The sequence below is a fragment of the Halichoeres trimaculatus genome, unplaced genomic scaffold (assembly GCF_033239565.1).
Source record: "Halichoeres trimaculatus isolate MK-OKI-2021-1 unplaced genomic scaffold, fHalTri1.1 fHalTri1_scaffold_7, whole genome shotgun sequence".
Classification (NCBI taxonomy): domain Eukaryota; kingdom Metazoa; phylum Chordata; class Actinopteri; order Labriformes; family Labridae; genus Halichoeres; species Halichoeres trimaculatus.
Window position 1 is genome coordinate 17,244,652 of NW_027437185.1, and position 21,189 is coordinate 17,265,840.

At 43.1% G+C, this 21,189-nt stretch overlaps 1 protein-coding gene across 3 annotated transcripts in view; it reads left to right on the top strand.

Moving 5' to 3' along the window:
- Positions 1-21,189, top strand: part of nlgn3a (neuroligin 3a) — a 164,627-nt gene that overhangs the window by 129,091 nt on the left and 14,347 nt on the right. For all 3 annotated transcript variants that reach the window (XM_074674908.1, XM_074674909.1, XM_074674910.1), the window contains one exon: positions 17,073-17,862. In XM_074674908.1, coding sequence (XP_074531009.1) covers positions 17,073-17,862 — 790 coding nt within the window. The remainder of the gene's footprint in view (positions 1-17,072; positions 17,863-21,189) is intronic.

Consider the following 21,189-nt stretch of genomic DNA (forward strand, 5'->3'; position numbering starts at 1 on the left):
GCCAATCATCAGTAAACAAATCAGTGAGGGGAGACTTCTCCTGGTAAAGGAAAGAAGTAATTTTGTGTAAACATTTTGAAAACTAAATTGATGACCAATAAAAAATCTCTGGCGACCCACTTTTAGGTCAGGACCCAGACTTTGGGAATGACTGCTTTAGCCAACTTAGCCTTTCTCTTTGTTTATTGCCTGATTGACCATCTGATGACAGCTGTTTGTACATTCTATATTCTTGTGATAAAACTGTCAATTCTTCTGCTGAATATATGATTTTTCTTTATTCTCTATCAGTCACATTTTTACAGGTTACCATGTTTATCTGTGATACAAGAGGTTCCTCCCAACAGATGATGTTCTGTACCTGCCTCACTTTCACACTGTAGCTAGTTAACCAGCCAGTTATTTGCAGTCACGCATGCAGCTTATGCTATGTGCATACAGGCCCTGGTTCTAACCAGAGACTTGTTAATGGCCCCAAAACAGGTTAGTCTTACCCATAGACTGTATATAGAGTGGACAGTGTGGCTCCACCATTTATCATTGTACGGTTTTGAAGCCAAAAAACCCCCGTCGCAGGTGCAGCCATTGGCAGCAATTGCAGCCAGAGTCTGCGCAGTAGAGACAATGGAGGATTCTGGGAGAATCTGAGTGGAGCTGGGTGACAAAAATAATAATGTTTTTTTTTCAAGAGTCTAATCACTTCTTGACACTACCTCTAAACATATTTTACAATCCCCGAAAAAAAATACACGAGAACGGTGGCTGTCAATCATCGTTAAACATTACGTAAAGCCTCATTTTTAACCTTGTATAACCAATGAAAACGAAACTATTCAGAAAAAAAGAGGACTTGAATACAAGACAGCCAAATGATATCTTCAAATCACCACAACAATCGGACGTGAGAAACATTTCAACGAGGTGTATTAATTTTTAAAGTTTGACCACAGCCCATCTGGAATGGCTGGAAAGACTGATTTTTTAACCCATACTGCAGCCAGCCACCAGGGGGAGCAGTTTTTGTGGAGACCTCACTTCTAGCCGAGCAAGTGGACGTCCATTTTTTTAGTCTATGGTCTTACCAGAAAGAACAGAAAAGCCCTTATATTCTTACAACAGGATCATCTGCATAGTTAAAATGGTAATGGTAGCAACATATTGAATAATTTAATAAATCAGTCAATTTATCCCAGGAATAATTAATAGATTAGTAGATTACTAAAATAATCTATTACTGCCGTCTTCCCTGTGGTTAAAACCAAAGTGTGTAAATTGAGGTGTAGGGATTGAAGGGTTACAAGTAACGGGATTGTGTTGTGGGCTTGAGGTAAATTTTAGGTTTGTGCAGCCATATCATCATCTCCTGAGGTTCATGTATATTTGATAGGCCCTGCCAGATGTGGCCTTGGATGTGTGGATGTGTATCAGCAAGCAATCTCTCTCCACATAGCCTTGCAGAAATTAGATTTCATCTGAGGCCGCCAAATCTAATACACAGGCTTATATTTACTCACAGTTGCACAGCATCATAAGCCAATATGACCCTATAGATGGGCAGCCGAGCTGTGCAAAATACAGTTAAATGAAAATGCTTTGAGCAAACTGTTCCTAAAGCCAGTGAAGCCTCTTAGCTGTGGTCAAGCTCGGAGGGTCGTTGTTTTTCCATAACATGGGTTTAAGCTGTCATAAAGTATAGAAGCCGCCTGGCGGATGAGCATTTTATGTTTTCTCATTGTCTTCCCTTCAATAGAAATCTGGTTGAAGGTTGAATAATTCTGACAGCAGGAGGAAAAAGTTGTCTATAGTTCCGGTGATGAATCTGACCTGTATAGAAATATCCTGTGTGGTGTTAAGGAAATTTAATTTAGCTATAGCACACTGAAATCTTTTCAAAGAGCAGGCGAACTGCGCATATTGGAAATGGTTTGCATGAGTCACCAAATGCATTGAGATGCCTGTGTCTTCCTCTCAATGAATGCAAAGTCACAGTTAGCATGCCGAGTGCCATTTCCCTATGCAGAGAGCCTCTGCCTGCCGTGAATACTCTCCAGGGACAAAAGCACCCACTGAGGAATTTTTATAGTCGTCTAGCGTTTTGCTTTTATTTTCTGTCCCCTCCTCTCTGCTCTATCCTCCCATGACCCCCCTTTGTTCCCCTCCTCTCTGCGTCTTTGACACAATGAGAATAGATGTCGGCAGCTTACTTCATCCATATGATGGTGTTTGTCTTGCTAAGATAAATCTTCTAGTTTGAAGCGCTGATAAATGGGCAGTCAGTCTGCTTTTGTTTGAGGAGGCAGAAATGAAGAATCTCAGACTGATGAACACTTTGGTGGACACACTTTTAATCTCTATTACAAAAGTCAACATCTCAGCGACTCTGTGTTTCCTAATCAAAATAAAAACATTTGAACGGATTGATTCAGTTTTGCAGCAAATCGATGCCCGGCGACTGAATGCTGAGTTCAGGAGGCTGCACAAATAGCTCTTAATTGTTGGGATTTCCAGTTGACTTGATTTTCAGGGAGCTGCTGCCGCTGCTGCTGCTGCTGCCAATAGATGTACAGCAGGACATGTCATAACCCAATTGTCTGTGTGTCCACTTACAGTAAGTGGCTATGGTGGCTAAAGACTCTGGGACTGTAATTGACTCAATGGGAGTTTACAGTTTGAAGCATGAGGCAGAGGCAGGCAGACACAGTTCTCTCCGGGGATGTGCTGTTGTGACAGTGCTGCTATCTCTCAGCATAGGGTACACAAGGCCACACAGGGCCACACACACACACACAAACACACACACACAAGCAGAGGTAAACATGCACGCACGCTCAGTAAACGCACAAACATAGCAGCAGGTAATTCCACAGTCTGGTGTTGGGATCACGTACAGATCTGGCGTCCCATCCTCAGCGAGGAGCCTGGGCTCTCAATCTTTAATATGTGTGTGAGATGGAGGCCGAGGCGTGGGGCAACACATATCCATCCTATTTTGGTCCGCTGTTTGCATGGTGTGCCGCCTTGAATTAGACCGAGCTTGTGCGGCGGCTCCTGGCTGCAGGGGCTGCTGGCACAATGGGCCGAGCAGCGAACAGTGGTGTCAGACGCAGGCAGAGAGGAGCACACAGAGTGACATAGGCACAGCTAGGAGAATATGTTTACGCTGCTGGAGCCCTGCGCCCAGCCTGACACGTTCATGCTCACTACGATAGTTAATCGGCTCGGACGCCGCTGCTGGTGTGACCGCTGACCCTGAAAGGCGTTGGTAACAGGGGGGCTCTCTTTAATAGGCAGAGCTCTATAATTTGGAGTGGGGCACAGGAATTAAAGTGCATCCAGGGGAGTGTTTTTTTTTTTTTTTTTTCCTCAATGTCTCCTCTGGTTACGCTTCATTAATGGAGGTTTAGATTAAAAGAGTTGTTGATGTTCTTGGTCAGAGAAAAAAGGTCTCTGCCTACCAGGAGCTCTGCGTGTGGCGCTTAATGAGCTTCCTGAATTATATGAGTGTGTGTATGTGTGTGTATGAGTGTGTGCAGGTAGCTTTTATGTGGCTTGTGTATAGGATACATATATTAGAAGTCGCCTGTAGGTATTTTCAGTGCAGCTAAAATAGGATTGGACTTCCCTGAAGAATTACTTGATGTTTAAAGGATGCTCATGTGAAGCTAAGCCAACATCTTTACACACTGTGGGCGCATGAACACTCAACACGCATTGTTTGCTTTCAACAATCAGATGTAATCGGGGACATATCCTTTTTCTCAAGCGGACTCAAAGGCTTGTAAGCTCGAGATCTGCCGCACTGGAAGGCTGTGAAAAGGGCCAGGCGAAGCAGTAAGCTTCCACCCACCTTCTGCTTTTAGCCAGCATGTGCGTATCCATCTCAGTTTCACCTCCCGTACCCCCACAGCTCACAGCTAATTTGTTTCTGCAAGACTTGGGCACTTAGACTGAGGTCTCTTTCTCTCCCTCCCTCTGTTCTCCTCTCCCTCTCTCTTCTCCTTGCTGTCACTCTTTCTTTCCCTCTTTGCTCTGAATCCCTCTGATTCCCCCTGGGGGAGTGTACACCCCTTGCGACAATTTGTCACAAATGCGACTGCGCCCTCTCCTCGGCTTTCCCTGGCCCAAAAAATGAGTTTCAGCTATCCCATCTGGCTGTCACAGGCAAGATGTCGCCAAGAATAGAAGCTTCCCATCCGTCCACATTTCATGGCTGGATTGTCATATTTGTGTGTGACTTATATCTTTGACCTGCCCATGCTAGACATACTTTACATCTGATTTGTACTTAGGGAGCTTCGCTTCCCTGATGTGAGTGCACTCTTTGTCTTTTGCTGTCACTACTGGCTGCATACATAAAAATAAGTTGGGACTGCTACACAATGCAGATGTGGGGAGAAATATGATCAGTGTATATTTAGAAACAACAGGATATGTATGTTTGCATCGTTTCTACACAGCAGTCACTTTCAGGATCCTCCCATGAAAACCAGTGTGTGAGGCAGCTAAAGACACTAATCATTTCCCCTCAGCACTCTGATCTAAAATCTATTTGTGGACGCAGTAGGAGAGGAGAGAGGAAATCAGAAAACATCTTTAACAACTTGTCCCATCTAATGAGATTAGCAGAGCCGCTTACACAGTCATGACATGGAGATACACACAGATAACCCTGTAATAACTCATTATTCCTCCCATTTCAGCATCAACGCCTAGTCAGGGCTCACTGGCACCGCGTGTTGTTGTTGTGCATACACAGCTATCAGGCCAATCTAGGCACTGCAGCAGCTCTGTGGATTGAGCTCGGTGAATGCCACAGCACAAAGCGAGTTAGCAACAGAAGGACATGGAGATGGCTTTTCTCTGCGTTACAGAGGCTGCAGCACTACTGACACATGCGTGAGTGCAAATGGAAAAATTCACAGCAGAGGCTCTCTGTTTTTCTCAGTTTTGGAAGAGAGGCTAGGAGGATGGAATCCTGTGCTGTCCTGTGAGATCATATGTGCTGTACGCTAACAACATGTGCGGTCATGAGACTGACACAGGATAAATAAAACATTCCATATTATGCTCCTTTTCTGCAGTTTAATATGGATCATTGATGTCTTCATGAAATGGTAATAACATGTTTTGGTCCAAAAAGCCAATAAATCAAGCACAGCAGCATTGTTTCCAGGCTCTCATAGCCCCTCTGTTGAGAACGGTCTGATTTAGTGGGCGTGGCCTTCATATGTAAATGAGCCACCACTGATACCGCCCCGCTCTTCCACGTCACTGAGAGCGGCGCCACGAGCTCCAAGTGCACAATGTTTAGAAAACAGCTAAGCTTGTTTACCGTATCATTACAGGCTAAAACAACAGACTAACTGCAGCTACAGTTAGCATCCTGAAGCTAACACAGAGACAGGGGGGACACTGAGGAAAAGCTCTTACATCTGCTCCACAGCACACAGCATTTAAAATACTCACATTTCCAGGGTCCGAGGTTTGTTGGCAGATGGTTGATAATGCGCCTGGATTCAGGACCAGTCTATTCACTAGCCCTCTGTTGTACTGTCCAAAGTTGGAAAAGCAGTCGGCCATGAAGTGACTAGCACACACATGCACAGTTTTACTGAGTGTAGCTGGCACATTTCCTTGATAAATGAACTCTAGCCATTTAGTCTTTTCTTCTGAGATGGGAAGCTTGTGCATGGAAATATGTGGCTGTTTACAGCCAAAAACAAAGCAGTGATGGCCCTTCAACTTTGGCATTTGCCTCCCCACTGCTGGAGAGATTTCTCTCCAACAGCAGGGAGGGAGTGGGTGGGGAGGGGGTTTGGGGTTATCTGTTCCAGTGGACCAATCAGGTCAGACTTGCTCCTGATTGATCAAAAGAGGGAATCGCTGACGTTGGCAAATCCCCAAAATCCAAACAGCTCGTTTAAGGTCAGGATTGTACATTCACAAGCACTAATAAGTACAGGTTTTGTCATTAAATATCACATTTTGTGTGCTGAGAAGAAAGCCAAAGACACACAAATTTCACAAAAAGACTTAATAAAGTGATTTTTGCATAATATGGGACCTTTAATCAAATAACACAAAGTTTTTCTGACCATTTAGATGGATAAATGTTGAAAAACGTTAAAAATCACTCTCACTTTCTTTGTTGAACTTTATCTTACATGAGAATATTTTCTTTTCAAAGGCTTAAACTTTACGTCTTTGTTTTGTTGTTTCAGACAGCACAAAGAATGACCTTGTTAGTCAAAGGAATGTGAGAGTATGTGCCTCCTTTATTCTTTCATCTCTCAAACACTGTTGCGTTCTTAGAAGCTACTCTCATCACTTCTGTAGTAAATGTATTATAAAGTGAGTTCAAGTGTGTACCTTGAAGTTTATGCTTGTGAAAATGTTTGTGGACACTTTAACCAGAAGACGGTGCAGTGTTATCCTTGCATGATTGCCAGCTTTAATTTTTTTGCGTTGGACGATTAAACAGGGAAGTTCTCTAAATGTCAGTCTAATCTGCTTTGCTGCAAATGGTAACATCCACTAATCTGAGATCTCCCAGTGTACCAAAAAGCCAGCACTCGCCAATATCTAGGCTGAAATAAATTCGGTGAATTAGTCCACAATTAGCGTTTGACTCAGGTGTGCTGTGCGCGCCTGTGATTAGCCGCCAGATTGATGAGTTCAAGGAGGAGCAGTGGCCCTGGTGAGCTGTGCGTGCAGACGGAGGGAGGCCATCGGTGTGCGATGATGAGGCCTGGAGTGTGTGGTATTGACCAGTGGATGTCACGTCGTGATTAGTAGGAGATATCACACTCGCCAGGGCTCGGATGCACATCGATCCTGGATCCTGGGTGCAGCCTGTCAATGGGGTCATTTTTATCCTCCTCTGACTTCCTCCTCCTGTTTTTACCTCTCACCGTTTCCCCTTCCTCTTCTTCTCCTTCACATGTACCTTCACTCACTCTATCTTTTTTGTCTCTTTTTCTTTCCTGTCTCTCCTCTGTTCTGCCTCTCCATCCCCTCCCTTCATCCATCCATCCACCCTCGTGGATCAAACTCTTTATCTGGCCTAAGCCACAGCCCGCAGGCAGGCAGGCAGTCTCTACAGAGGCTGGAGCAGCAGACCAACAGCTTCAAACAACGTTATATAGGGCTGGCATGAAGCATGTCTCACACTGATAGATGAAAACACACTGCCCCCTCAGACTCTGCCTCTGTATGGACATGATGAAACATGAGCAGCGCAGTCCTTCTGTTTCAAAGCCCACTTCTCTTCACTTGAATTTACTACAACACCTCCTGGGATGGCAGACAGACTTAAGGTTTGTAAGAATTAGGCAACAGTGTGTTTCTTTGTTCTGATCCATGCAAACACAAAACAGAGAACGCATCTTCTTTCTTCTTTGGCAGCTGTCCCATTTGATCATCTGTTAAGAAATCATTTTTAAATAAATCTGGTTTAAAGGCAGGTTACCGGTGAGCGCGAAAACAAATCGAGCATGCCTGAATCCCAAGTTTGATTTGTGTCGTTGCATGTCATGTTTTTTTTTCATGTTAGAGCGTACAAGTACTACAAAAAGCAATGTTGCTCAGATTAATGCCCACTCACATGGTGTAGTTTGGACGGTTTTGTGTCGAACATGCAGCCTGAGGGAAACATGAGAGTGTATTTAATGACAACTCTCGCACAAAGTCTCACCTTGTCATTTTTTAATCTGTTAGTTTTGAGGATTTCGAGGCTTGGGGGTTGTTTTAACAGAACAAAAAAATGTAGGTGCCCTCTCAGAACTGCTGGACCAGTGTGAAATTATCCACGGACTAATGCATGATCAGAACCAGAGCTACTTGAGTTTAAGTGGATGCAGCCTGTGGTATTGTCGGCTGTAGTCATGGAGACAGCAGCGGTTACCCTGTGTTATTAAAGAACCAGCGATGTACAATTAGGCAGGTTTTGAAGAATTCATTTCCCCACTGGCCTTAAATATTTTAGGAATAAGTTGCTTCATATATCTTTATCTTTGGAAGAAAAATACGATTTATAAGTGAAGACAAGAGTTGAAGAAGAATGCAAAAGAAAGAAAGAAAAGAGCCGCCCTGAGTGAAATGCAGCAAAAGAGGCAGAGCAACATTTATCGAGTGTGTCCAACTGAGTGCTAGCCTAGTTCCACTGTAGACGGGGAGGAATGTTTGCATCAGAGGGGGGGCCCTGCACAGTCCATGGGTCTGTGGAGATTTGCTTACACTGAAGAGATGGTGGAGGTAAGATGGCTCAGAGGATTCAGGCTCCGCTGAACGCAGGCTCATGTCTAATAATCAGCAGGGAGGGACTCAGCATGGTCCCTCAGAAAAAAAAGGAGAGAATGTGAGGAAAGAGAAAGACCAAAAAAAAAACAGAGCGGAGGGAAGATTGAAGGCAAGGAAGAACAAGATCTAGCAGGAGTTCAGGAGAGGGAAAGAAAAGGGAGAGAAAGACACATCCCTGTGGCCACGTTATTCCTCTCTTGCGGTGGCTTTTATGTGTATGAGAGGAATTTTGATAAGATTTTGCTGCTTTACATATTTTTACCCCTATTAGCTCTTAAAGTCATGTGGAAGATTGTTAAGAAAATGAATCAGTGACCTATAAAATAAGAGTTGGCCAATTCAAACTTTTGAGGTCATCTCAGAGATGTCGTGGTAACACCGCCTCTGTCTTTGTTAAGTCATTTTTTAAATTGGGATGACAGTGTTGAGGCTGTTTGAGATTGGCAGGATACACTTTCAAGTCACTTTTTTTTTTACAGTCAGGCTAGTGAAACTCACCACTGGTGCTTCAGCTGTTCCAGATAACACAGCAGGTGTTGAGTGTTTAGTGGCATCATGAAAGACTAAACAGCTCCCTCAAAGGGGCCGTTGACATGACAATGGTTTTAGGCTGAAACTCAAAAGTATTGTTGCATTTTGGCCTCTCCCAACATGTAAACTGTGTTTTAGCCAACCTAAAACAAAACCTTTGGAAAACTGCTCAGTTGCGTGTTACACTTTCACTGTGGCAACTCAAGTTGCCATGCACGAACCAGACAATGGTAACAATGGCGGACTACAGTGTTGTGTTTGTGCTGCTGAATCTGCTGACTGCCTTTTAACATAATGTGCATCTGTTGCACCACTTGGGCTGTTTTCCAAACTGCCTACTACACAAGCAGTACCTACTATTTTGGCTGAAATTCAGTATGTAGTAGACGGTATGCAAAAACTTGCAAAATCTGCAGTATGCAAAACTTTCCTTGTCCTACTGATCCAGGAAAATTTCTCAGTATGCAGTGGATCCATCTACCTGGCATACTGTTTACCACAATGCACTGCACTGACACTGTTTGGGTGGCAGGTTTCGGTTAATTACCACCATCTACTGGAATAAGTCGTCATAATAACTACAATATAACAACACTAACATTAAAAAGTTCAGAGAGATAGAGGTGAAATGATGAGACAAACACCGGTAAATCTTGTCACTTCCAGTTTTAAAAAAAGTGTTTACTTGTACAAATTCATTAAAGCCCATATAAACCAATATATACCTTTTTTTTTTTTTTTACTATACATGGATTATATAGAAGTGGTTTTTCCATCAGCTGTAAAAAACAAAAAGTCAATCCCTCCCAGATTTTTTTTGATAAATGATATAACTTTGTAAGATTAAAAATCAAATATGATGATTCTGTTGTTATATGATTAACAAAATAACTAAAATGTCATGATCTAACTATAGTTTGTTTTGTGCATTTTTAATAAAGGTTAAAAAAAAAATCATCAGCTGTAGCTCCGCCTTCCGAAACTGAAAACCAGAGCAGTATACTACAAAAAAGACCCAACAGAACAGTCACACTACATACTACATGCAAAAGCAGTCAGCAGTATGCAGTGCCTACTACATTCTACATTCACGCGTAGTATGTAGTAGGCGGTTTGGAAAACAGCGTTAGACCGCTAGACTTCTTCTTGTCTATGGAGGGGTGTATCTCTACAGTTAGATCGCCAACTACAGGCCTAGTATGCATACTACAGTGTTTTCAGCATTTCTGTGAAAATGCAGACTTTTTACTCTGCATTTTTTATTTACAGTATCACTTAACAAATGCTTTTGTCCAAAGCGACGTACAACCTTGAGCAGTTGGGGGGTATGATACCTTGCTTAAGGGCACTTGACAGTGCTCAGGAAATTATGTCCCAATTTTGTCCCATGCCAGCACTTGAACCAGTGTCCCTCCAGTTATAAACCCAAGTCCCCATGGACTGGTCCTCAGGTGAAACGTTGTTGTGTCAACGAGGCCAAAGAACGACCAAAACGAGGTGTGTTGATAATTTTTAAGAAGTTGTGGTAATAACGTCTAAATTGTGACTCTTTTTTTTTTTTATTAGTACTCTTTGCGTCAAATGAATATTTACTAAAAACATTATTAAGAAGGTTGCCAAAACCACACAAAGTGTCAAATGGGATAGAAATAAATAAATTATTTTAAAAATGATATAGCAATAGCAATAGTTTTTTTTTTTAATGTATCAGGCTTTACAGGCATGATTTTATTTCCAGCTGAAATGACTGCTTCTCTGTCAGTTGATTAGTGCTGGAGATGACAGCAGCTGATGTTCCTTGGGTTGAACTTGACTTCACAGCTGGCCTGAACTATTACTATGCTTAATTTAGTTCTTATCATGATGATCATGTTTTAATTTTTCCTAGTTTAGTCTACGCTACCTTTAAGTTAATGGCTGCTTTGACTGACAGGCAGTCAAGCTGTAGCTGTTTACAAAGAGGCTAAATGCCCGCCTCTCTGCCTCCCCGTCACAGGAAGTAATTTGGCTTTGCTTTTATACAACCGGAGGAGACACATCTTTAAATACAGTCAGTGGGATGACACAGTTGATGTTGTGAATTTGCAGGATGCTCTTGAAAGTCACATTTATCTCCTAGTCAGGCTGATAAACCTCAATGCTGATGCCTCAGTGGTTTTTGCCAGCTGTTTCAGATTACAAAGTACAGTTATTTATGATGTTTTCTGGCATCACCACAAACAGAACATCCTCGTCCATTAACACAGACTCAACACTCACACGGGCTCATAGATGCCACGTAATACATCAGCGGTGAGCCAAAACAAAGCCACATCATGTTACCCTCCCTCTGTCCCTCTTTCCGGTTGTGCAGCAGCCATAGTGTTGTTGTCAAAACACAGCTTAAACTTTAGCCTACCCATGTGTGTGTGTGTGTGTTTGTGTGTGCGCATTTATCTGTGGTTTGTGGCTCTCTAACCAACGCCGGTCATCATACCCCCAAGGTCAGACTCTTTTTTTTTTTTTTTTCCTATCAGTGGTGAATTATCTCCTCAGGCCACTCCACCTGAACCTGAACCGCACACCCATCTAGTGGGCGTCTAGCAGGAAGGGGAGCAGCCCGGTCGAGGTCGACAAGCCACAGCACACGCGGACGGCCGCAGAGCGACGCGACAGCATTTTAGCAGGCGCCCAATGAGTGATTACCTCGCAGCTCCAGTCATAATTCAGCGTGACCTCAATCTGCCAGCAACGCTACGGCTTGATGGATCTGCTCACAGTTTGGGTGTCGGGTGCTCGCATGTCAAACACTGGCAGATAATTTCAGGGCTATCTGTTGCTTTAACTAAGTGAGAACACTCCAGATATGAATGTGACACACGTGTTGGCTGTTTTGCATCGTTTGCTTTCTGTTTAATTTGGCAGGATGTTGAGCGAGGAATCGTTCACTGTTTAGATGTCAGAGTAGATACTGAAGACAAAACAATGTCACAAATGGTTAACCTCCGTCTGTCCGTTGGTCTATTCATCATCGTGGTGCCAGATCAATCAAAGTCAGCACAAATACACACACACACACACACACACACACACACACACACACACACACACACACACACACACACACACACACACACATAAAAAGCCTCCCTGTGTGGATAATTAGTGGATTCCCTCAGTGGGCTATCAAGGCCCTGCTCTTCTGTTTCTCCCTCTTTGACCTTCCCCTGTGAGCTCCTTTCCACAGCAGCACTCATCACACACAGCTTTAATACATATTTATCGGTCAGGTGACAGCTCATGCATGCTGGATTTATATGTTTCTCGACAAACAATAGCGAAGCCACGGTCACTCTTACTCTCCTTCATCAGGCAGAGCAGGAGATAAATCTGGAAGTGTCACCCTGGCTCCTCGGCAGTGGGCCATCTGTGGGTTTTGGGTGCAGATAGAGAGGTTGATGGAGCCTTGTCACATCGGAGCCACTCTTCTCAATTACAGCAAACGGATTTGATACACGTATATCTTTCAAATGGTGGTGGCAATCAGCGGGGCTGCTCTGCTGGCGAATGTTTTTTTCTCTGGCAAACTTATGATCAAAGACATTCAGAAAGTGGCAGTGGCATGGCTGGCGGCATTGGGATTCAGGACAGACTTGCTGCACCATGACTGGCTCTGTTTGCACAGCGCAATCTGAGGCGAGATGTGAAGAGAGGCAAAACTGCTAAAGAGTGAGGAGGGGAGGGGGAGAGAAGGAGAGGATGGGGAGTAGGAGGAAAAGGGGAGGAATAAGCCTCAGAACCCCCTCCTCTTCCTCCTCCTCCTCGCTGCCTCTGAGCGGCCATCTTTCATCTCGCGGCTGCCCCTCTGATGCTTTCAAGTGGGTGAAACCCTCGACATCTGCTTCCGCTCCCTGGGATGCGGCACAGGCCACCATCCTGCAGAGAAGCACCACCACAGGACAGATCCAAGGGCAGCGTCAGGGCAAGGCCACAGGAAGTTGATGATCTCTCCCGTGTAGAATGAGACACGTGTTGCAGAACCAGAAATCGAGGGAAGAAAGGACAATTCTGGGCTCTAACTTTAAGAAAAACAGAGTTACAGCAGCACTTTGGTCTTCAGCAGGTCTACTCCAGAGCAATTCAACCAAGTCAAACATTTTTCATTTAAACAACAAAAGTTGATTGAGGGCTTTAAAATCAAAAACAGCATGACCAGCTGTTCAGCTCAGTGGCTGAAGCGTGCACCCCATGTACACAGTCCTCTTTAAAGTAGCCGCTGCTAAGACTCTTCACCACAGCTCTTTGCTGCTTACTCTCTCCCATCAATATTTGTCTGTAACCAGCTTTCACACCCAAATAAATAATGCAGCCAAGCCTATTGTGAGATGTTAACCTAAAATACTTTTTATCTGATATTTGAAGCTAACAGAGCCGAGGCTGGTGCTGAAGTGATGTGGCTGTGGAAGCCGCAGGACTGGGTAAAGGACTCACAGATAAAGCTTTAAAGGTCCCTCATGTGGGTACAGCCCACAGCAGAGCAGATTCCAGCGTTGGTTAGGAGCAAACACTCGCATTCATAAAAGGGCAACGGTCCTTGTGTTTGTGTTGGTTACGTTTTACCTGCCTGCTCCCCCTTTACTTTGACTGGAAGAAAGAAGAGCCCACATCCATCAGCTGAGCTGTTCATTAATCAATCATCAAATTAACATCAGAGAGCTAATTAAAAGTAATCTTTGTGTGTTTTATTTTTAAAGATTGTTGTTCTATGTGTAAACATGAAGGGGGGGTTCACAATCTTTTCTCCACTCTGTCATCAGGGGGCGCTCCAAACGATTTAGCTCCACAGGCCAAGAACACTTGTAGCAACTACTTTTTGCTCTACACCTCATGCTATTTTACACACATCATGTTGGTCTCCTATCTCAAGTTTTTTTTGTTTTTTGTTTTTTGCTATTTTACTTAGTATTAAGTGGGTGTTATTTAGTATTTAATTAGTTTTTTAACATTTAGTATTTCAGTATTCTCAGCATTTTATCTTAATCTAAGCAATTGTTTTCTACCTTTTTTATTTTCCTGGATTTAGTATTTTAGCATTTTAAACAGTACACTAATTTTAAATCTAATGTGCTACACTGTCTGTGCTGTTTGCTGCTTTCACCTTTGTCTTCTGTTGTTGTCATTGTTTGCTGCCTTTAACTGTCTCTCTGGGATAGATTGAACTGAACTGAACTGAACTGAACTGAATTGAACTGAACTGAACTGAATTGAACTGAACTGAATTGAATTGAACTGAATTGAATTGAATTGAACTGAACTGAATTGAACTGAACTGAATTGAACTGAACTGAATTGAATTGAACTGAACTGAACTGAACTGAACTGAACTGAATTGAACTGAATTGATCTGAACTGAATTGAACTGAATTGAATTGAATTGAATTGAATTGAACTGAATTGAATTGAATTGAATTGAACACAGTCTATAGTTCAAACACTCTTCCTTTTATTTTAGTAAACTCTGCCATGTCTTTCTAAGTCTTGTGTGAACTGAAAATTAAACATTAAAGTTGTATGAGTGTACTTGAAGCAAAATCTACTCTTCCCACTCACTTCATGTTGTACATGAACACTACATGATTGCAACATGTGGAGTTACCTTGAAGCTTCAGTTTAACTCAACATCTTAGACTTAAGGGCCACAGTTTTGAAAGTTTGTTTCTCTCGATTTAAAACTTCCAAAAGTCTTGTTTTTGGCGAGTAAATGTACAAACAAACTGCCGAAAAATGGCAGGTTTGATGCCAGGTGTGGTCAGACATCCATACTGCCCCAGAGTTTACCACATACAAAAAAAATTATTAAATACAACCCTGTGAAAAAGTTTGTAGAAAAAAATAATTTTGCACTTTTTTTATTACATTTTGAATTTTCTTAAAACACGAATAGAAAAGCAGACAAGAATCTGCATCTCAGTGCTCCGTATCTCCTTTTTAAAAAAAAGAAAAAAAGTTATGGGGCAAGGGGACGTGGTTTCATTAAAGGGCACAGATTATCATTCACTCTGGCATTTTGAGGCATAAAAAGACAAGAAATCATCTCATTTGTCAAATTAGCATAGAATGTTTTCTCTTCCCACTAATATTTTTTTTAGTTTTATAAATTTGTGTCCAGCTTGTCTGATTTAAATCTACTGACACAGATGAGTGGGGAGAAGGTCGTGCATACCAGGCAGCTGTAATGGCAGCATCTGCAGAAAGCTGGCACATAGACTGAAATTTATGCACACATGAAATTTATGCTGGAAAAATAGAAAATAAAGTAAAGTAAAGAAAGACAGAAAGAAAGAAATTAGATCTCAAGTAATTAAATCAAAAACTTACTTTTAAGCCATGCACTGAAATCCATGCGGCCAACAGCTGCATTCAAAAGTAAAATCAATGTTCAAGCACAGAAACTGTGGCTTATGCTGGTAAACACTCACCACAGAAACATTTCACAGTTCACTCACCCAGACACATTAATTCTGCTTACTACTTGCGAACAAATAAATGTAAATAGCTCTGTAAATAAACACTTCATCTTCGCCAAGAAGAAATAAGCCCCCCGCCGCCTCTGATTAAGACTACCAAAGTGATATATCTGGCACTTAAGACTGCTGTTTACCTCATAAACACAAAGACTTCAGCACTGCCACCCACACTGTTGCTGAAATACCACAAACTGAGTTTGCGTGCGTGAGCATTTCTCCGCAAGTCTTTGTAGCTTAAAATGGGAAATCATTTAATGAATTTTCTTTCTAATGGATGCCTTTTTTGGTACGTTTCATCCACTGTGGCTTTCAGCACTGTGAGTTCAGCAGCAATCCTCGACTTTTGCAGGAAATAAGGAGCGTAGCCTCGTGGTCTAGATGCTGGAGTTTTGCCTCATTCTTCCTTAGATTTGCAAAACAGTTCTTGTTGCTTTGAGGAAAGAAACTGTATTATGAGGATGGATGAGCGTTGCTGTGAGGCATCGGCGATGATGTGAGGGTGTACCCGAGACGGAGAGGATGTCATGTCACCTTCACTCTGCTGTCTGCATGGGAAAAAAAAATCTTTCAAAGATGACGCGATTCAATTATATCTGAGGAAATGATGTTTGTTATTTGGGATCTGTTCCTTGTGCTGAAAAGTCATTTTAGATTTCCTTCATACTGCTCTGCAACTAAAATGTAATCTAATTTGTGAGAGAGAGCACCCCATGAGACTGTAGATTTGTTCGCCTAGGTTTCTGAACCCCCTCCTCCCCCTTTGAAAGCCTGCCCACACACACACACACACAATCACACACACGCTCACAAAACTCCAATGTTGATTCACATAATGGATGGTCTGTTGACTCTTGGTCTCTATTTCTGTGTATAACAAGCAGGAGACCATGTTTTTCTGTTCTGCTTGGTCTTCTTTCATTGTGTGCCACCATGTTGCATTGTAGGCTATCAGTGGGGGATAATGTGCAGGTCTGTTCTTCCTGCAAACGTAGAGAGTAGGAGTCAAGTTTTATTTATAGCAATCCGCCCACAAACTCCTGTAGAATTTAGTGATCTTTCAGGTAAAAGAAAAAAAGACTTTTATTCAAGCAAGGTGTAACTGATGCAGACAGACTGTGCCTGTGCGTGTGTGTTTGTGTGTAATGAGTGCAAAGAGGAGCATCTGTGTCTGTAATTGCTGTGTTTGAGGTTCATATAATTTAAGCTACCTTGAAATATGCATTAGCAGGTGGAGGGCATATGCACAAGGCTCACACTCTCAGCAACTCTTCTCACATATCTGAAATTCATACCAGTAAAATGTTTCCTTGGGTAAGGTAGAGTCCTGTTCGCTAGTTTTGATGCATTTGCAACAAGCCCACAGAGCCATATTGGCAGCATCTGCTCCTGACAAACATACAGAGATTATTACAGAGAGAGCGCATAGAGATGGATGGAAGAAGACAAGCTGACAGACAGAGCGCTGATTTGCTCCTCTGTCTACGAGCTGTCTGTGAGACCGGGCCATCTGCACATTCATTATCACAGTCATGATTCCATTATTGTCTCGTGTGGCAACAAGGACTTGTTCTGTCTGGCCTTTGTTATTCTTATCGGCTGTGGAGCCGACAGCACCCTTTTGATCGTGTCAGCAACAAAATTAAAAACTATCATGTAGTATAGCACATAACTGAATTATTCTCTGTAATAGTGACACACTAACATCTTCCTGTCTCTGTCTCCTGCTTCCCTGTGCAGGTCTCTTCCACAGAGCCATCATTCAGAGTGGCTCAGCCCTCTCTAGCTGGGCAGTGAACTACCAGCCGGTCAAGTACACACGTCTGCTGGCAGAGAAGGTGGGCTGTAACGTTCTGGACACCTTGGATATGGTGGACTGCCTGAGGAAGAAGAGCTCCAGGGAGCTGGTGGAGCAGGACATCCAACCAGCGAGGTACCACGTGGCCTTCGGACCTGTGATCGACGGTGATGTCATCCCTGACGACCCCGAGATCCTGATGGAACAGGGCGAGTTCCTCAACTATGACATCATGCTGGGGGTGAACCAGGGCGAGGGGCTGCGTTTTGTGGAGAACGTGGTGGACTCAGAGGACGGCGTCTCTGGGAATGACTTTGACTTCTCTGTGTCAGACTTTGTGGACAGTCTGTACGGGTACCCAGAGGGGAAGGACACACTGAGGGAGACCATTAAGTTTATGTACACAGACTGGGCAGACAGAGACAATCCCGAGACCAGGAGAAAGACGCTTGTGGCTCTGTTTACGGACCACCAGTGGGTGGAGCCGTCTGTGGTTACGGCCGATCTCCACGCTCGCTACGGCTCGCCCACATACTTCTACGCCTTCTACCATCACTGCCAGAGCCTGATGAAGCCGGCCTGGTCAGACGCCGCCCATGGGGACGAGGTGCCCTATGTTTTTGGAATCCCTATGATCGGTCCCACCGACCTTTTCCCCTGTAACTTCTCCAAGAATGACGTCATGCTCAGTGCTGTGGTCATGACCTACTGGACAAACTTCGCCAAAACAGGGTGAGGCAATCGACCTTTTTCTTCTCATGTCTCAGTTAACATAAGTCAGGATGGATTTTATTGTGATGTCTTCTACTTGTAGTATTAAATACATACATCTTATACATCTGTAATTGATACTACTCAATACATAATAACTGAGATTCCAGCTAATTAATCCAGCATACATATATCTACTTTCTCCTTGAGTTATGGTTTTAATTTAATAATTCATCTCTGAGAGTGAATAAGGAGATTTGGTTGTGATATCAGTGTTCAAGATTTAGACTGAATGCTGGTACTGATGGCATACTAAATCCAAGAAAGATTAAAGCTTCTCAAATGTGTGGTACAGAAAAAATGTGTCTCATTCACATTTTGAGATCGCTGATGTACTGGTTGTTGGGAAAACACATTAAGTACAAATGAGCTTCTGAAATACAGAGCATGAGTGGAGAAATTGCTTCAAACCATTTCAGTGAATGTTGCTCTTTAGAATTCCCACAAAACAATGTAAATGTTTCATTTAGTTTAATTATTTAACACACATTAGTTTTCACACACTTCTTCTGCAGATGCATGTTTCTAGGTGTTTGGTAGGTACTCAAAGTTGGTCCATGTGGTTTTGATTTCTGCCAGGTACTGACCAGTAGTCAGTGTGCGCTCCAGTACAACTGCTGCTGTTTGTGCCAATCAGTATCTGCAACAAGGCATTTCTTAGAGCTCCTACTTTTTTAAATAAACCTGTAAATATGTGAGATCAAGTGGCACTCTGCAAGCTAAAAACAGTCTGACTAAATCATATGGTGTTTACACCAAGGGGCAATGTCCAGTTTAATAAAATGGAGTCTACACAGAAGTGCATTAAATTGCTGTTTATCAAGAATCTGCTTGAGGCTGGCTGCAGAAAGACCAGAAACCATGAACACACCCAACCAAAAAAAACAGACTTTTAGGCATTAAAAAGCACATTTACAGCCTGGTTGAAAAACGTCTGGGGTCTGAAATGCTAGTTTTGCTACGTCCATGTTTTATACAGTCTATGGTTTATTCACCATTTACAAATCAACTTATTTTCCATCAAGAGTAGGGTCTGCAGGAATTTTCGTTACTTGTTAGTAAACACAGCATTCAAACTTGTCTCCTTGGCTCAGTGCCAGCTGCAGCGCACACCCACTGCCTCCAACCTCCAGCCTGAACAATCTCACTAGCCTAGCAACCACCTTTAGCTTCCTGTTTCTACGAGGAAGAAACTTGAGAGTCATGCCCCTGACTTGGCATGCTAGCCCAAGCTAATCACTGGGTTATCTGACACAAACCTGCTCAATAGAAAGCCAACTTGTGACGCTCTTCGTCCTGTGCTGCTCTGCAAGTGTCAGAAAGTGAGTGAAAGTTGAGCCAAGCTTCACTCTTGTTCAGTAAAAAGCTTCATCTGTTTGGCGTTTTGTTTCTCTTTGGTTGTGTTTTTCTTTCTCCGTGCTACGCCTACTTTCGTAGCTGCTTAGGATAGCTTCTTCCACTTGCTCCTCAATGCGCAGCTCACATGCACACTGGGCATGCTGTGATTAGTTTAGGTGACCACTCCTAGTTTCTGGATACGGATACAACTAAGACATAAATGTACAGGCAGAGGAAAGGGTTGAGGCAGACAGAGACAGTGACAGGCATGTATAGAGGCCTAAAGGAGACAGTTGAGCCGAGTTTTTCCCGTATAAGTTGACATTTTATTTTTTAGAAAAATCCTGCAGACTCTATCTTTAACCAAGCATCGAAGCAAAAATAAAAAAAACAATCCACAGCATGTAAGCTTAGCCATGAGAATAACAGTCATCCAATGCAAAGACAAACATGATTATGAGCAGACCTTAAAGTGATACTCTGGGATGGAACAAGTTGGGTCCTATCACAAGGTTTAGGGCAGAAATTACCCCTACAGCAGAGTTTTTGTGCAGCAGAAGCCCAGGGCACTCGCACCAAAGACCCCCTCCCTGTTCGTCTGCCGGTTTCCTATGAATACAGATGGGGCCAATTTTACTTGATATATCTGGCACGGCGCGCGCGGACTGATACACTAAGCGGCAAGCGTCTCGTTGCCAGCTGTGGCTCTGCAGCGGAGGTAGCGCCGTTTTACGACACGATGAGAACTAGAGCCTTATTTAGTGGTGTTTTTGTGTGAAAGTAACGCGCTGAAAATTCTCTAAATAAAGCGTGAATGCAGACCGATATCAGATTTTTTCGGTGGAAGTCTGTTTATTTGTGTTTTTGGTCCTGAGTGCAGAGGAAACCAGCAGAGGAGCGGGGGGGGGGGGGGGGGGTTTGATGTGCGCTCTGGGATTCTGCTGCACAAAAACTCTGCTGTAGGGGTAATTTCTGCCCTTAACCTTGTGATAGGACCCAACTTGTTCCATCCCGGAGTATCACTTTAAAGCAGACTTCAAATACTTGGATTAATGAATGACTCTGATCTAGATACTGATAACACTACTTACTGCAGCAAGGTCTGAAGAGCATAAAGATTCCGACCAATCAGGAACCAATCATTACCAATTTAGGGCCAGTCCTTTGTATCAATCTTTAATCCCTGTTCAGATCAGTTAAATGATTGTTTTCTATCTTTGGTCTAATTGTCATTGCAGCACAACATACCGACATATGTTGGTCATTTGTCTTTTAAATTAGGTAAACAGCTAACAACAAACACAGTACTAATAGAAAGTCAAAGAAAGGAATCCTATCTCAGTCCTATTAGAGAGACTTCTTTGTCGAAGAAAAGAAGCTGCAGGGGAAAAAGAAGCTCCACAATGGATAGTATAGGACAGAAAAGGCATTTTTCAACAAAGACATTTTTTTTCAGAGGTGTTTTTCGCCCGGACTTCCTGGGCCCCAGTCTGAAAACCTGAGACATATTGAATCTGAGGAAGATTAAATGTTCCCCCAGAATGTGTGCTGTGCTTTTTGTGCTTGGCTGCCTGTTTGGGTTGAGTATGTGTGCATGGCTGCCTGCCTCTCTGTATGCTTCTCTGTGTGTGTATGCTTGTGTGTTTGGCTGGAAATACTATCTATGCTCTATTATACCGAGGCCCAAAGACACAGACTTATCAGGCAGACATATCAAACTCTTGCCCTCGGCAGTATCGATTCCCTTGGCGTGGACCAAGTCGATCACTTGTGCCCTGGGTGACTCGCGCCCCCCACAATGCTCAATTCCACCCCCACCCATCACAAAGCTGGACCGCTTTGTATGACTACTAGTAACCATTTCTTACAACTGAAATTTAATTTGACAATCCCTGTAACCAGAGAGGTATTGATCCTTTCCTGGACGGGATGCAGCCTGACATCTTGTTG